Raw genomic sequence first — 18,501 nt, 5'->3', positions numbered from 1 at the left:
ACCCAAACTGGGGCTCGATCCCAGGACCCAGGGATCATGACCTGAGCCGAAGGCAAATGCCCAACGAACTGAGCCACCCAGGTGCCCCTCTATGGTTGTTTTTATCACCAGAGTTGAGTAGTTACAACATAGACTAATGGGCCCCAAGGTCTAAAATATTTCCTCTCTAGTTCTATTTAAAAAACAAAAAACAAAGAACTAAATTAATGTACAGCTAAATAAGAGAACTTAATAGCAGCCCCAGTCCGAATGCCAGTGACCATTCTGATTTCTGGGTGTCAAACTCCCACTAATTCTTAAATATTTTAGCTATCACCCCTGCATACTAGTGAGAAGCAGCATATCTATAGAAAAAGGCTGAGGAAAGTACCTTCCAGATATTGATGCTGCAAATCAGGTCCAGAACTGAAAACAGAGCAGTACTGTCAAACATTTAAAACTGATCAAAATATCACACAGCAGTAAATGCCTGCCTGACCTTACTCTTCAAAGACCCCCCCGCCCCAGAAGAAAGACGTCCTTATGAGCTGGCATGGTGATCAAAACTTTTACTAAATGAGTAGAACACTTTCAAATGGGCATCTTACTTATAATATCAATATTTAAAACATAGGAGTTAAATTGTGCTGTCTGAAGAGGGCAAAGGACTTGGAGATGAGGAGCCTTAGGGCTCAAGGTGTAAAGACCATTCATGTAGAAAATAATCTAAAGAAACTATCCCAAGTTGCCTGGGTGGCTGCATAGGTTAAGCGTCTGCCTTTGGCTCAGGTCATGATCCTGGGATCAAGCCCAAGGATCGGGATCGAGGTATCAGGCTCCCTGTTCACTGGGGGGTCTGCTTGCCCCTCTCCCTGCTTGTTCTCGCTCTCTCTCAAATAAATAAATATAGTCTTTTAAAAAAATAAACTATTCCAATTTTTAAAAATTATAATTAATGGAAAACTAAGAAACATAATTTTTAAATTTTATTATATATTCATATAATTATTTTATATATAAATATAATTTATATACCATATATAATGTATATAATATATGAATATAAATATGTAAATCTATAAACCATTAAAGGTGGTTCAGGAAATAGACCTTTTTTACGCAGTGATATGTATCAAAAACCTAAATATGTTTATAGACAATAATCCCAAGTTTATCTTAAAGAAATAGTCCTAAATATTGGGGGGGGGGGAATGGGGACAAGAAAAATTATGTTTGGTAGTGCTATTTATTTCCAAATTGTGGACTATTCAAAAATTGAAAAGAACATCAACATCAAATAACAGAGAAATGATTTAAAAATTTTTTGAGATACAATGTAGTAGAATATTATACATTCACTTAAAACACAGCTAGAGGGGTGCCTGGGTGGCTCAGTCATTTAAGTGTCTGCCTTCAGCTAGGGCAATGATCCCAGAGTCCTGGGATGAGCCCCAAGGCCGGGCTCCCCGCTCAGCTGGGAGCTTGCTTCTCCCTCTGCCTCTCCCCCCTCGCTTGTCCTCTCTCTTTCGCTCACTCTCTCTCTCTCAAACAAACAAATAAATCTTAAAAAAAAATAAAACACATCTAGAAAGAATATGTAACAATATGGGTAAGCAACGTAAAAGTAATTGGTAAAGAAAAAAGGGGGGAAACATATAAAATCTATGTTTACATGTTAAAATAATCCTTCATTTAAGATAAGTCATACATAGTGAAAAATACAAAGAAAATTTATCAAATTTTAACAGTTGTCCTTGGCTGCAGAAAGTTACTTCTTTTCTTTCAATTTTACTACATATTTCAAATTTTCTAAAAGGATTGTTATAATTTTTATAATTGAAATAAGTAAAAATAAGAGATAATTTCATTCACAGGGGAGAAGGAAAACCAGAAATACATAGTTTAGCCAAAGTGTAAAAAAAAAACAAAACACAATAAACATAATTTTTTAAAAACACAGAAGAAAAAGAAAGTAGTCTTTCAACAACCATTTCAGAGGCGCCAGGCTGGCTTAGTCAGAGCATGTGACTCTTGGTCTAAGGGTCATGAGTTCGAGCGCCACGTTGGGTGTAGAGATTATGTAAATAAATAAAAACTTAAAAAAACAAAAACAAAAAAACAAAAAATCCACTTCAACACTTTCAGACCCCAAGCCTCCTGCTGCAGCAAACACCAAGTAATCTGACCAATAGATGTCACTGTTAGACTTCTTTCATTGACCACATCTTAAGATGCACAACCTAACTCTGGAGGTAGGGGGACAAAAATAAAAACATTACAAATTTCCATTTCATCTCACAAAGGGCTGTAGATTTTTGATCTTTCAGCTTCATTCCAAACCTCCTTTTACAATAACTGGGATGTTGAATGCTTTTCTAAAATGACATCCAGTGACAATGCTATTATGGTTAGGAAAAGCACAAGGTTCATCTGCTCTTGGTTGCTTGAGAAAATCTCCACTCATATGAAATACAGACCTAACCCATGTTCACCAAAGACATACTTCTGGGCCTGAAAGTAATGAATTGGAAGGTATCAAAAGGAATCAAGGACACAAGATTGCCAATGGGCATTAAAGTTAATGGCAAAGAAAAAAAAGGGGGGGAAGAAAAGAAAAAAGAGGAAGGAAGGAAGAAAGGAAAGGGGGAAAAAGAAGGAAAGAAAGAGAAAAAAGTTCTTCTTGGTTTCCTAATGCTCACCCTCATCTCTGAAAAGAAACTGAGAGATGGAGAGGGCTGGTGACAGTGATGACAATCTGGTCAATCTATCAGGCCATCTACAGTGTGGAAGTAGCTACAACCCAGCCCACTGTTTTGTATAGTGTAGTTGATGGTTCTGTGTCAATGAGTACATGGATGAATGAGAAGGGAAAAGGCTGTTTTCTAAATGGGTCATCTTGTATTTGCTGATTTCCTGCTGACCTGTTCACCTGTTATTTGAGCAGCTGGAGAGAAAGAAAGGTTTAGGAACATGTGAGGGAGACAGGGTATTTAGATTGCTCTGGAGAATGCTCTCATACTTAGTTTCTCAAATTTTTAGAAAAATGATATTAAGAGGTGACAAGCAGCAAACAGGTACTCCCACCACAAGGTTTAGGTAGTAAAGCTGACGTGGGGAGAGTACCCTGAAAACATTCAGGTAAACTGTAAACACAGTCACATCCTAGTGCACATATTTCAGACCCCTGAGTAGTCTCTGTATTCTGCAGCTGACTGATTTTTAGAAAATGACCCCCACACAAAATGCAGCTTCAAGAGTTTTACGAACACAATTTACATTAAGTGCATCTCTGTGGACTGCAAAGAATCACAGCTCGAGCACAAAGATTTCTACTTACATGGAGATCCAAGTACAGTTCGCTTTTGTTTGGCTTCTCTCTCTCCTCATGGAGCAGAAACGGACAGGCTGGTCCTGCTCGATAGCCCAGGAACCATGCACCTCCATCCCTGTTGGGAAGGTCTTTAGCTGCTGTCTGCTCATTGAAACAGTCCCAGGGGAAGCTCTCGGAGGAGATGCCTAGACAAAAGCAGAGAAGACCATCAGTGACACGGCGGCTAGAAAAACATTGAGCCAGCCATATCTGGGGACTCCTACGTGGGCCATTTCATACTACCTCTTACATTCCTTTCTAGGTTGTATTTTTAGAGTATGCGCTCTTCCAAAAGTGCCTGTCTTGATTACTCTTTCTGGATCACAGTAACAAAGAATTTAAAACACCTGCCCTCATACTCGATTTAAAAAGAGAAGTCTATTAGCTGTACTGTATGTTCATGATCCTTGCTTACCAATGCCGGCTATACAGATCGTTCTCTTTCAGACCGAATCAGAGGAGGGGCTGGAGGACAGAAGTCAGGAGGCCCGAGTTGTTGGATTCACTACCTAAAGGTGTTGCCTGAGCCAAGCCACCAGTCACTAGTGTGCGTTTTCTTCCGGAGCAGAAGCTGCAGCGGGGTCATCTTCATTTCTGGGGGTAGAATGATCATGCATGGTGCATATTGGCACTTGGTCACTTTGTTGAATGAGTGACACTGCATGAGGGAACTGTTTGGGACTCACTTTTCTCATCTCCGGAATGAGGGTATTACGTCGGTTTTTACCTAAACTATGTTGGGATGATAGTAGTCAAGGATGCGCCAGGAACTGTGCTCAGCCCGGTTCTTCAATTTGTAAGAGAGCTCTATAGGTAGGCGTCATTAGTGTTCCCATTTTATTTTATTATTATTATTTTTTAAGATTGTCTTTATTTATTTGACAGAGAGAGACACAGTGAGAAAGGGGACACAAGCAGGGGGGAGTGGGAGAGGGAAAAGCAGGCTTCCCGCAGAGCAGGGAGCTCGATGCGGGGCTCGATCCCAGGACCCTGGGACCATGACCTGAGCCGAAGGCAGACGCTCAATGACTGAGCCACCCAGGCACCCCTAGTGCTCTCATTTTAGATGGGGAAATTGAAGCACAAAGAGATTAAGCAATTTGCTCCAGATCATAAAGTCAATAAATGGTAAAGCCAGAAACTGAACCCAGCCAGTTAAACACTAGAGGCCATGCTCTTAATAACTAGAGTAGGCGGCCTGTGCCTGGCATTTTTGAAATGGCAATGCATGTTGTACAACAAAAGGACTTTGTGGTCAAATAAACGTGAGAAAACCTGTGTGCTCTATCCCTTAGAGCCACGATTCACGTTAGCGTAGTAAAGACTTTGAAACGCCCTTTAATAAAGAAGCTTAGCTCTTTATAATAGTGTTTTCTGAACTTATTGGACCACAGAATCCATTTAAAGGATCCTTGTGAAACATGTTGGAAGCCATTAGGGTTCCACTGGAACACAATTTGGAAAATTCTAGATTAGGTCACCTCTAAAGTCCCACATAGCTCTCAAGTTCCTAGGCCTCTTTTAATTCCTGGTAAGCAACCATGGCAAAATATTAAGCAACCAGGCAGAAGGGTTTAGGCTCAGTGCATTTTGCAGTAGAGATCACTGTTGGATATATGATAGGGCATTTATTACACATAATCCTTGTAATAGTGTGTCTTTGATAGTAGCCCACAGCCAGCCAATGACTTTTGCCATACGGAAAACCTGACATACCAAGTTACTTGAGCTGAGAATAAGCCAGCTAGCAGAAGGACTGTGGGATAACATGCTTCTCCTTTAGATAAGAGTAGAATTTTAGAAGAAAGAAAATTTGAAAACAGCCAAGGTTTTACTTTGTGCTTCCTTGTTCAGTTGGTTGGTTTCCAATCACACTTCAAAGTGAAAGGTGATACAGGTCACAGTGTCTCTACAGTTGGCCTCTGGCAGGCTGTTGACAAAACACTATTCTGTAGCCACTGAGAAAATGAGGATCCAAGACCTCAGGCATCTCCTCTGCAGACATAGGGTGTCTGGAAAGTTATAACCGGGCTGGCTCTTCCTTCATTTAAGCCAGATGTCTTAGAATGAGGGCCTTTCTATTCACCTGGCCTCACCCTTTCCTGCCCCTTTGCTACCTACTCTCTTGAGACAGACTGTCCCCTGGGCTTTTGCTTAAGACCTCCCCTCCTGCTCCGAAGACACAGAAAAGGGCTAGCGCCTAAAAGAACCTCGGAGAGGAGCACTCTGCTAAGCACCTCCCCTTTATCCTCATGTGACCCTTCGAGGAAGGTAGTGCTGTAACAGATGAAGAGACAAAAGCTCAGACTCTGCTTAACTTCCATTTAGAAGGCTCATCTCCCTCCTAGAATACTTCTGTTTATATCTGGCAAGAAAGGAGGAAATCAAACTGTTTAAATTTATGGTGTCCCCTCACTGTGCTACCTCATCTTCAGAAATGTGTTAATTACTAATCCCATCCCTCTTTTTAAATCCCTCCACTTTTCCTTTTGATTTGGGGAGAGCGGCTGATTTTGGGTAAAGTTTACACAGATTAAGAAAATAACATAAAACGTAGTCTGTATATCACAAACAACATAAGGTACAACACCTAAGGCAAGACATCTAGATCATCAGAGGCACATCGTCTGGTGACTGGAAGTTCATCATTTTGGTATAAGAGAGTGAGAAGTTCCCACAATAACAAGGATCCGGTGTCCTTGGATAAAACGTAAGTGCCCATGCAAACACACTCACACACCCTGCAGTAGCTGTCCAACACTTCATTAATAAGGTGTGCAGCATGATCCAATTCACTCTTTATGCAGAGGAAAGACAACACCAAGGTTAGGCAAAAACAAGGAAAAGTAACTTCATTTTGGAGACCGTTTTCATTTTGAAGAGCCAATTTCTAACATCTAATATTTAACCAGACAATATCCCTATGAAGGAAATGCACGAGGTATAACGGTGACGCATAGTCATTTTGGTAAAGATCATCAGGACAGGAAAGGACCAAGGGCAGAAATAAGTAACAAAACTGTTATTCTCAGAAGTCTGACAAACAGGTGCAAATGACAAATTCACCATTAGAAAGGACATAACGAACTTACAAAGTAAGTCTTTGAATGGAGAGTTTTAATAATACCAACACAAGCTTTTGGAATAGTCAAAAATAAAACACATGTCCACATTGATTAGTATAGGTAGTGGCCACGCTATTCTCTTCAAATGAATAAATTTTAATAAAGAGAAAAAAATTACCTGAAATTAGGTAAGTATATTCTGTCAAATAGTCAAATGTCATCTAATTTTATGACACAAAGAGATTTTGAGGTGTTACATTTTCATTGAACATTTTGCAAAAAGCTGAGAACGGTCTCCTCAACTCAGTCATGTCTTTCCCTTCCATGTGCATATTAGAAGTCCATTTTCCACTCCATATTTATTGGTTATTTTGTTTCTCAAAGACATTTCAATAGCTTGATGAACCACACATGCACACAGGTTAATGCTACAGCTGACCACTGTTAATACAACATATAGCACGGACACAGCACAGAAAGGGCAACTTACCTTGGGACCACTTTGAAAGTCTGTGCTTTTCCCAACCATTCAAATGATGAGCTGCACTTCCTGATGCTAGCCTACAACATCAGACTGGGGTTTTACTGTCAATGATCAACACAATAGAAGCAGACAGAAAGGAAAGGTAATATGCCATTTAAAACTGGAAGCAGTCTCCATAGCTCGTCTTTCCAAAATGGAGTAAGTGTCCCTACCTGAGGATCACTGTTTCCACTATTTCACTTCCTCCTTGCATTATGATTATGCACCCAAGGCCTTTTCCAGTTGCATTTGGAGCTCTACCCATTGGCATAGATGTTGTGTATTTCCCCTGGTCCATGGATGTTGGATCTGGCCTTGTGTCTTGCTGTATCCAGTTGAATGTGGGCAATGTGACAGGATGCCAATTCTGGGTCCAGGCCTTAAGAGGCATTTTGTGGTTTTTTCCCCTGCTTTGTGTTTCGGCCATCACCATGTGACAAGCATGTGCTAGGGAGCCCAAATGAGACACACAGAGAAGACCCAAACATAGTCCTGCTGCCTGGAACGAACCCAGATCAGATCAAGTGAATGACAGCCAACCAACTCTTAGAATGAGAACAATAAATATTTGCTGCAAGCCACTGAGATCTGCGGTTTATTTATCAAAATAGCTGCCTAATAGACCATCATCTGTCCCCACCAGAAGCACTGTATCTATTAAAAACTTTAAACCATTTCAGCTGAGAGGGCTTAATGACTACAATATATATTTTTTTGTAATTCCTACTAAAAACAATTATTCAATATATCAGGTTTTGGAAAATCAAGCAAAAACTCATGGCATACCCATTTCCTCATTCATACCAAGATTCACACACAAACTACATTGCATTAGAAAAATTAACCTTCTTTAGCAGGCATTGTCTTTAATTACCTAAAGAATATCTATATATCTATACCTATGCACCTACCTATATATATAGATATATATTCATATATAGATATATAGGTATACACATATATAGAACACATGTATAAATCCACTTCCAAAGAGAAGTTTGCAAACATACCATATAATCAGATCTGGACAAAAGTCCCTAAGGAACAAAATTACAGTGCCTTTCAGCTTTCCTCCTTCAATTATCCTGTCACACTGAGCCCTCACTTGACAGCAATGATGAAGTGGTTATGCTTCCAAAATGAGAAGGGGGGAAAAAAAACCTTAGCTTGAGACTCTCTTGAGTTTTTGCTCCTATGCTGTAGTTCTCAAGGCCATCCATCATATTGACTTAAAATAAATCCAAAGAGGTGGTGTTTTCTCAACCGTGAATATCAGAACTGATATGCAAAGGTAGACAGGTTGTCTTCCATTATGTTATTCAAACATGTACTTACAAGCAAGAGAGATAGCAATCTAAATGTGTAGCTAATGGAAAGTGACATTGTTAAGTACTTGTAAAGAGGGTGTGTGCCTGTGTGTAATTATTCATGGCTTTATCCAAGGAGACAGAGCTTTGGTAAAAGTAGTCTCATGGCTTGTATCTGTCAGTTTGAGATCAACGCTTGCCAATCCCATTGCCCCCATTTTCATTCCTTGTGATGTTAAATGATAAAATGTCACTAAGCAGATAGGTAACTGTAATTCTGAGAATGCATCTTATCTATCCACCCCAACCTCTAACTCCTTGAGGGAGGGAAAACTTATGAGCAAGGACAGACAGATGGAGGTAGAAGGTGTATAGAGGCAGGGAAAGCCTGCGTGTAGATCAGGAAGTGGGAAGGAATGGGGAGTAGGCTATGTCAATTTCAGAATCTATGAGGAAAGCATCCATATCCATCAAACAAATGCAATGTTCGAATTTCTGAAGTTATGCTTAAATTCAAATGAAATGAAATCGAATTTAGTTAGAAGGGATCTTGGATATCTTCTATCTGCTCATTTTATACTTGACGAAACTGAAACCCAGGAAGGTTGTGATAGCACCAACATGTTCACCTAGTGGCAAAGGCAAACTAAAATCCAGGTTCCAGGGAAATCTTTTATGTTACTTAGAGAAGGACATTATTGCCAATCCATAGATGAGAGAACACTGAGGTCTGGGTAAGAAGTAGATGTGAATGGTTTGACAGGTGGGATCAATTCCGGACTATGACCTTTACTAATTGTTTGAACTTAGTGGAATTACTAAACCTCTCTGAACCTTTATTTCCTCATTAATAAAATGAAAATAATATGGGGTGCCTGGGTGGCTCAGTCAGTTAAGCGTCTGCCTTTGGCTCAGGTGATGATCCTGGGATGGAGCCTGCTCAGCAGGGAGTCTGCTTCTCCCTCTCCCTCAGCCCCTCCCCACTGCTCATTCTCTCTCTCTCAAATAAATAAATAAAATCTTAAAAAATAATAATAATAAAAATATGCCTGTGAGCTGTGTTCAAAATTGTTTTCTTTCAGGAAACTTTACCTGGACTGGGGGGTGACAGATTGATGGGGGATGCAAACAAATCCCCATTTTAAGTAAAGAAAAGAAACCTGTATACAATGAAGACATACTAAACATCACACACCCATGTTAAGGACTATTTTTTGTCCAGGAAGATAAAGAGAAAAAAAATTAAACTCATAAGAATTCACGGTAACACTCCCAAATCTGCTTAAGTCCTAAAAATAGAATGCACGTCATCAACTGCAATAGCTCCAAGTAAGTGGCTGATCATCTCCCAAAAGGGCAGCTCCTCAGGGCATTTCCTTAGAAATGACATCCAATGACACATCTTCCTTAAAGGTCAAACACTTGAGCCTCGGGCCATGAATGAAACTATTTATAGGCATAGCTTTAAATGAAATAGAATTTTAAGGAGGTACAAAAATATATAGTTCTATGATTATTATTACACTAACTTCTTTCCATGTTCTTTTCCTGCAAAGAATACAGATGTTAAATGAGAGATAAATATTGCTCAAGTCAGGAAACTCATTTGTGGCTACAGTCATACCGAATATTTTAATACCTGAAAAACGGGCGTGTATTTAAAGTAGCACAAGTGATGCCGAGTCACTCTGCTTTAGAATGGATAGAAGGTAGGAGCAGATGCTTCTAACTAAGGTTTGGTGCAGAAAAGATCAAGAAAAGATCACATCTGGAAGGTTGTAGGAATCCCTGAGACATTAAGAACCTCTATCCATTCTCAGACAGTAAATGCTGAGGAAATTAGATCTTGGTACTTCAAATGCCTATTATCAAAAAATTTTTGTATGTTTGATGATAAGGAATATACTTGTTACATATTAAAAAAATATTATTGGGACACCTGGATGGCTCAGTCATTTAAGCGTCTGCCTTCCGCTCAGGTGATGATCCCAGGGTCCTGGGATCAAGTCCCGCATTGGGCTCCTTGCTCGCGGGGAGCCTGCTTCTCCCTCTGTCTCTGCCCCTCCCCCTGCTGAACTCTCTCTCTCTCCCTCTCTAATGAATAAATAAATAAAATCTCTAAAAAAAAAAAAATCCTTGAAGTGAAGAACAAGAATACAGAAAACATTTCTTATCGTATTCATTCTAAATAAATTTGAATCACATTTTTTATGTTTTATGTCACATTGTTCCATTATTATGGGAATAGTTATACCAATGGGGAACCCAACTCTTGAAGAGATATGACATAATTACTAAAATAGCTAAGGATGTATAGGAAAGGAAAAAAAAACACCTATCAAATACTAAGGCTTGGATTATAAAATATATAATGAATATTTTTTTAAAAAATCTTTTTCCAAAAAGAAATTATCTTAAGAGTCACAAAACATGAATATGCATGACAAGATTGAGACAAAGAAGAAAAGAAGGCACATATACCAATATTAAGGGTAAACATTTAAGAGATTAAGAACACAATATGACTTTGAGTGTCCTGGCAAACAAAGCAAGAATGAAAAAGCATTCAGTTAGTTCATTTCTATTATCAAAAGGAGGAGGGACCCCAGGGTGGTGCAGTCGGTTAAGCAGCTGACTCTTGGTTTCCGCTCAGGTCCTAATCTCAGGGTCCAAGGGGTGGAACCTGGTGTAGACCCGCATGTAAAGCCCTGCATCCTCAGGCTCCGTGCTCAGTGGGGAGTTGGCTTGTTCCTCTCCCCATGCTCTCCCTCTTTCTCTCGAATAAATAAATAAAATCTTAAAAAAAAAAAAAAGAGGAAACATACTGATCCTTCAAGGCTGATCAAGATTTTTCTTTTTTATTTTATTTTATTTATTTGACAGAGAGAGAGAGACAGCTAGAGAGGGAACACAAGCAGGGGGAGTGGGAGAGGGAGAAGCAGGCTCCCAATGCGGGGCTCGATCCCAGGACCCTGGGATCATGACTTGAGCCGAAGGCAGACGCTTAATGACTGAGCCACCCAGGCGCCCCTGGTCAAGATTTTTCTGATGTTTAATTCTGAGAGACACTGTTACATAATACAGTCAACTCCCACCTTAGCCTTAGCTCCATCCAGGCTGTTTTGACCAACAGTTGACTTCACAGAGCTAATGGCGCTGATCTAGTTGTCTGCAAATAGCCTTTGTCCTTTTAACCAGAGAGGTTTGGAAGTTATCTTGATGGCCCAGTGATTTGAAACTAAAGTGAAGAGTTCTTCAAGAGCACTACTAAATAGTGGCTTCCCTGAAACAGCCAGATTCTTAAATGGCCCCCTTTTGCCAAGTGTCTTAGGCACTAGAGTTTTTCTTTTCCATTCTTCCACCGGCCATTAGTACTAAGGCGCAGTCCTGAACTTGATCCCAACAACCTTAGCCGCGGCCTGATTTATCACCCTCTCTCGTCACAAATCGATTTTCTTAAGGGTAATTTCCTTCATATGGGACATTTACTATGTGTCACCTTATATACGTTACACATTATTGAGAATCTTCACAATAATCCTGCAAGGTCGGTACAAAGTAATCCTGTGCTAAAGATGAGAAAAGTAATGAAATAGAGAAGTTAACTTTACCCAGGGTCAAACAGTATGTAGGAGAATGGGTCCTGAATCCAGAGCCTAGAATTAACCTCCTGCCATAAACAACTAAAAGCTAAACAAAATATAGGAAGCAACTATTTTTAGATATTTGACAGTAAGCAGTGCAGTACTATAATCCTTGAAAGAGGTACGACAAATGAAGTGAGCCTCATAATTGCTGGGCTTACAGTGAAGAGATGATTTCTAGACTAATGATAATTAATAGGGCCCAGTGACCTATGGGAAGATATCAAGCAGTCTAATATACGTTAAATTAGAAGCAGGGGTCTATCTAGGGGAGACGGAAAAATATTTAAAGAAATGCTGGCTGAAATTTTCCAAATTTAATAAAAAGTATAAACCCACAGATCAAAGAAGCTCTATGAACCTTAAGGGAGAATAAACATAAAGAAAATTATAATAAGTGAAGTTGTAGAAAACCAGTGATAAAAAGAATATTATAAAAGCAGTAAGAGAGGGGTGCCTGGGTGGCTCAGTCGTTAAGCGTCTGCCTTTGGCTCAGGTCATGATCCCGGGGTCCTAGGATCGAGCCCCGCGTCGGGCTCCCTGCTCAGCAGGAAGCCTGCTTCTCCCTCTCCCACTCCCCCTGCTTGTGTTCCCTCTCTCGCTATGTCTCTCTCTGTCAAATAAATAAATAAAATCTTTAAAAATAAATAAATAAAAGCAGTAAGAGAAAAGAATACTATATAGGAAACCAAAGAAAAGAATAATTAAAGACTTCTTGTCTGAACATGCATACTGGAAGACAATGGAATGACAACTTTAAAGTACTGAAAGATAAGAGTCAACCTAGAATTTGACATGCAGTAAAAATATCTTCCAAAATGAAAGGAAAACAAAGACTTCTTCAGACAATTAAAAGCCAGACAATTCATCTTCAGCTGACTTAGCCCACAGGAAGTGTTAATTTTTTTTTTCTGGCAAAGGGGAAAAAATCAGAAGAGGAGCACCTGGGTGGCGCAGTTGGTTGAGTGTCAAACTCTTGGTTTCAGCTCAGGTCATGATCTCAGGGTCCTGAGATTGATGCCCATGTCCGGCTCTGTGCTCAGTGCGAAATCACCTTAAGACTCTTTCTCCCTCTGCCCCTCCCCCTACTCTAAAATAAATAAATAAATCTTTTTTAAAAATCAGAAGAAAATTTGGAAAACACTGAAAATTATAAACATGTAAGTTAATACACAGGACAATTTTCTCATTAGTGAAGTTATTAAAAAATATAATTAACTGAAATAAAAATAATATATTGTGTGGTTTATAACATATGTAGGTAAGAGATGCTGGTAACAATGGCAGCACATCCAAGAAGGAGAAATGGAAATATTCTGTTGTAAGAGTCAGACATTTATGTGAAGCAGTATAATTTAAAACAGACTGTGATAAATTAAAGTTGCATATTATAAACTATAGAGTTACCAATTTTTAAAAATGGTATCTCTAATGGTGGATTATTAATTTAGAATCCTAGAAAGCACTCGATCTAAAAGAAGATAGAAAATTATGTAAAAGGGAACAGAAACAAATGGAAGGTGGATTAAAACTCAAATATACTGATAGTTACATTAAATATAAATCACCTAAAAACTCCAATTTGAAGTCAGAGTTTATCAGACTGGGTAAAAAAGCAAGACTCAACTATATGCTATCTACCAGAAACTCATTTTATATGTACAATTATAAATAAGTGAACAGTAGAAGGATGGAAAAAGCTATATATACAAACACTAATTACAGAAAGCTTGAGTGGCTATATTAATATCTGACAAAAATAAACTTTGAAATGAGATATGTTACCAGGGATAAAGAGAGAAATTTCATAATGATAAGGAGTCAACTTATCAGAAAGAAATAGCAATCCTAAACTCGTTTGTACCTGGAAACAGAACTTCAAAATACATAAGCAAAACTATCAGAACTAGTCTGGATAAATATATGTATTCACAATTATATTTGGAGATTTCAATACTCCTGTCTTAGTAGTTAATAGAACAGGATGACAGAAAATCAGTAGGAATATAGAAGAAATAAACCGCATTACTACCAATTTTACCTAATTGATAGTTATAAGATACACTATCCAATAACTACAGAATACATATTCTTCTCAAGTGCATATAGAATTTATCAAAATTGTCAGTATACTGTGTTATTAATAAATCTCAAAGGATCAACATCATAAAAAATATGTTCACTGACAGATGGAATTAAATTCAGATACCAATAGGGCCACCTGGGTGGCTCAGTCATTAAGCGCCTGCCTTCAGCTCAGGTCATGATCCCAGGGTCCTGGGATCAAGCCCCGCATCGGGCTCCCTGCTCCGCAGGAAGACTGCTTCTCCCTCTCCCACTCCCCCTGCTTGTGTTCCCTCTCTCACTGTGTCTCTCTCTCTGTCAAATAAATAAATAAATAAAAATCTTTAAAAAAATTTCAGATACCAATAACTAAAAACTATCTAGAAAATTCCAAATATTTGGAAATTAACACCACACTTCAAAAATAACTTCATAGGTCAAAAAAGAATCATAAGGGAAATTAGAAAATATTTGAGATGTAGCTAAAGTGGTGATCAGAGGAAAATTTATAGCCTTACTTAACACTGAATTATGGCCTCTCTTCCACAGTGGTCAATATCTTAACATTTATTTCCTGGACTAGGGGATATCAGGCACAGTTGATGCATGGTGAACTCACAGAAAACAGTGGATTCAGTAACCATCTTCTTCTTGAAAGCTAAATGCTAAGGTCTTAACTTTTGTTGCCCCACTAGGCTTCTAGAACACTTTCAGTCTCTAGGGTAGGCAAGTACTGGAACATTATTCTGGGAGAAATAGGACTAGCTCAAGACATTGACTCTGCCTCCAGTTTCTTCATAAAATGCTGTCCCAGATCACCCTACAGTGAATCTCAAATCCAATACCCTTTCACAGGCACTCAGAGCTTCCAGTCAGCTTTCTAGTCTCCAGACCTTAAGCATGTACAACCAGTGATCACAAGACAGCTGAGGAGAATGTCTAACATAACAAGCAAGAAAGTGGAGAACAAAAGAAAGAGGTTTTGTCACTGCGTACCTACTGGATCAAGATTTTGGTGGTGGCTACTTTCTTCAGCAACCATATCTCTTGCTACCTAACCCTCTTCCATGCTCCAATTCTTACCAGCTTCCTGTAATACTGTTCCATCCTTCCCCCCTTCAGGCCTAGGGCTGGTAATGGCTTTTTGCTTTTGCTAGTTTCTGGGAACCTCACAAACCCAAGCTGGTTTTCTTAATTGGTCTGGACATAATCTCTTCATTAAGTTATTTTCGTTTAAACCCTTTTGAATGTACCAACTATTTTCTGCCAGGATTCTGACTGACAGTAATTGGCATCAAAAATGATGTTTATTTCCTACCCTGAAGCATGTTTGCGTATTACTAAAGCATCTAGGGTGTTTGCTACCTGATGCTCGCCATACCCAGTTAGAATAATAGCAGCAATGTAATGGGCCAGTGTAATCTTTTGAGAGAAATCAAAATGATAAGACTCCTTTCAGGTTATATTATGATAGAGAAAAGGTAAATTGTCATAGCCCTAAAGTAAGACAATGATGGTATACTGCTGTCCCTTGCAGATGAAGATGAATTGACTGGCATGAAAATAAAGCATTTTCTAAATCAATAAATGCATATCAGCTCCCAGACGCTATGTAGATGTGCTCAGTAAGTACCATATCTGAAACAGCACTTGCAAATTGCATTCCATGTAATTAAATTTATAAGAATCCAGTCATTCTCTAAAAGCCATCTGTTTTCTCACTAGCCAAAAGAGAATTTAAACAGGAATATGGTATAAATCACCATCCCTACATCTTTCAAATCTTCGATGGTGGCACAAATCTCTGCAATTACCCCAAGAATGTAGTATATGCTTTCAACTAGTAGGAAAAATATGATGCCATTCCTCTCAGAACATGCAAGTCTGGGAACCAAAGGTAGAGTAGCCCTTCACAATATTATACTTAATAAATCACTTGCATAATTTTTGCCTCCTACCCTTGCAACATTGGGCTTGCTGTGTTTGGATCTTAGTGACCCAAGGAGGAATGTTTCTACTAGGGAATATAGATAGCCGTGATTTCATTAGACAGGAAGCTGAGAGTGCATCTTGGCCATTTCAGTTCTCATACGTTAGAGATACATGTATTTGATTTCAGTGCCTAACAGAATGAATGTCTTTTATAGAATATTCTGAACAGGACCTAGAGTATTAAACTCCTATAATCCAAAAAAAACCACCAAAAACAAAAAACAAAAAACCCAGTAGTAAATGTAAAGCTACATATTTTGAAAAATAGTATAGAACAAATAGTATAGAATGAATGTCCTCATATTAATATTAAAACAATACAAGGAAGCTACTGTGAAACAAATACTCTCCAAGATTCCTGGTAAAAGAGCAAATTGGAATACATCCTTGCAGAACTATTTGGGAATCTACACCTGACACGGGGGTTAACAGTTACGGCCCCAGTGGCCGAATATGGCACACAGGCTATTTTTGTATAGCTTGTGAGCTAAGGATGGGTTTTGCATTTTTTCATTTTTTTTAATTATGTTATGTTAATCGCCATACATTACATCATTAGTTTTTGATGTAGTGTGTTCCACGATTCATTGTTTTTGTATAACACCCAGTGCTCCATGCAGAACGTGCCCTCTTTAATATGTATCACCAGGCTAACCCATCCCCCCAAGCCCCTCCCCTCTAGAACCCTCAGTTTGTTTTTCAGAGTCCATCGTCTCTCATGGTTCGTCTCCCCCTCCAATTCCCCCCCCTTCATTCTTCCCCTCCTGCTATCTTCTTCTTCTTCTTTTTTTTAACATATAATGTATTGTCTGCTTCAGAGGTACAGATCTGTGATTCAACAGTCTTGCACACTTCACAGCGCTCACCAGAGCACATACCCTCCCCAGTGTCTATCACCCAGCCACCCCATCCCTCCCACCCCACCCCCCACTCCAGCAACCCTCAGTTTGTTTCCTGAGATTAAGAATTCCTCCTAACAGTGAGGTCATTATCACCACTGCTATTCAGCATTTTTTTCATTTTTAAAGGAAGGGAAGGAGAGAGGCGAGGGGCAGGGAGTGGGAATGGGAGAGGAGGGGGAAGAAAGGCAGCGACAGAGCCCTTATGGACTGCAAAGTCAAAAATATTTACTATTGGGCTCTTTACACAAAAAGTTTGCTGACTTCCATTCTAAAATGTTACACATGTTCTATCCTTTAACTAATAAAACTTGGCTTGTGTGCATCTGTCCTAACAGAATAATCATTTTGTTATTCAAGATCTATTACAAAGAGATATGAGGGATGCCTAGGTGGATCAGTTGGTTAAGTGTCCAACTCTTGATTTTGGCTCAGGTCGTGATCTTGCAGTCGTAAGACCAAGCCCCATGTCAGGTTCCATGCTCAGCTTCTTTCAATTTATGAAGGAAAAAGGTGAGAAACTAAATGCCATAAACACCATACAGACCCTTATTGTTAAAATTATTCCTCTTGCTTTGGTGCTGAGTTAGACAACGTGGACAGCCAAAAGGAAGAAGGGCACAGAACTCCATTTCTCCAAAGGTTTTTGCTTTCAAATTCAAATGGATGGTTCACATTCTACTGTATTCATTTTGAAATATTTTTGTTGTTTCTCATTCACCCTTCAAGCTATAATATGCCCCAAACAACACAAAAAAACAACAAAAAACCTAAGCCATCAAAATGAGTTTCATGTTTTTACACAGAATATTAGAAGAGTCAGGATCTTTTCAGAATGTTTTGTTCAGCTAAATTACAATATTTTATTTTCCTTTATACTGTGAACCTATTTGGTCAAACATAAAATTAACCCTAATCAACCTCAATTTAGGGACTTGTTTTTCACATTTTATCACTATCTGGAAATTGCCTTTTTTCCTGAGGGTATTGCTATTATCTCGAATGTGATTTTACTATGTCCGGGGGCTACTGTCTTACCAGAAAACACAGCTCTAATTTAAAATGCATGTCAGTAGAAAAATCAATTTACTAAAAGAAAATTAACTTCATAGGCAAATCTTTGAGGAAAGCAACTGATCCATAAAGTGAGCTAAATCTGTACTAAGAATGGAACTGAATTCATTATATATTTTTCAGTCAAGAAGAACTTATCACTATATTCAAGTTCATGATAAACTTTCTCTGGAACGATTCCACTAAACAAATAATAGAATAGGAACTTCTGAGTCTAGCATTTCTGAGAAATTATAAATAAGCACAAGATTGTCCATAATGGCTTCTGACGAACAAAGAAGACTGACTGAATTGTATTGCACTAACAAGTATTTAGGAGTAGGATTTTTACTGGGGGTTTACATTTTGTTTACTTACATAGAAGTGGACTTCCTTGCCAAATTTTCACAATTTGTCATTTAAAATAATAGTATGAGCCACGGCAGTGACTTGCTGCTAATGAATAGAAGCACCAAATAATTCATTTTCTCTTCATTTGAAATGACAGTCCTATCTACCAGTGAGAGGGATGTAGAAAATTCCTAGGGAAGGCCACAACTACCCTGTACAAGGTTAGGGTATATCTCCTGTTTTAATTGTGCTGA

The 18,501-nt window shown here is 38.8% G+C and overlaps 1 protein-coding gene across 1 annotated transcript in view; it reads right to left on the bottom strand.

Annotated features, from left to right (window-relative positions):
• The window catches only part of FMN1 (formin 1), a 385,670-nt gene that overhangs the window by 302,099 nt on the left and 65,070 nt on the right, over window positions 1-18,501 (bottom strand). Inside the window, exon 2 of the mRNA XM_021695357.2 lies at window positions 3,317-3,495. Coding sequence (XP_021551032.2) covers window positions 3,317-3,495 — 179 coding nt within the window. The remainder of the gene's footprint in view (window positions 1-3,316; window positions 3,496-18,501) is intronic.

This window comes from Neomonachus schauinslandi, chromosome 9, assembly GCF_002201575.2.
Source record: "Neomonachus schauinslandi chromosome 9, ASM220157v2, whole genome shotgun sequence".
NCBI classification, from domain to species: domain Eukaryota; kingdom Metazoa; phylum Chordata; class Mammalia; order Carnivora; family Phocidae; genus Neomonachus; species Neomonachus schauinslandi.
The sequence above is the reverse complement of the archived record's forward strand: the minus strand, read 5'-3'. Positions and strand labels throughout refer to the sequence as shown.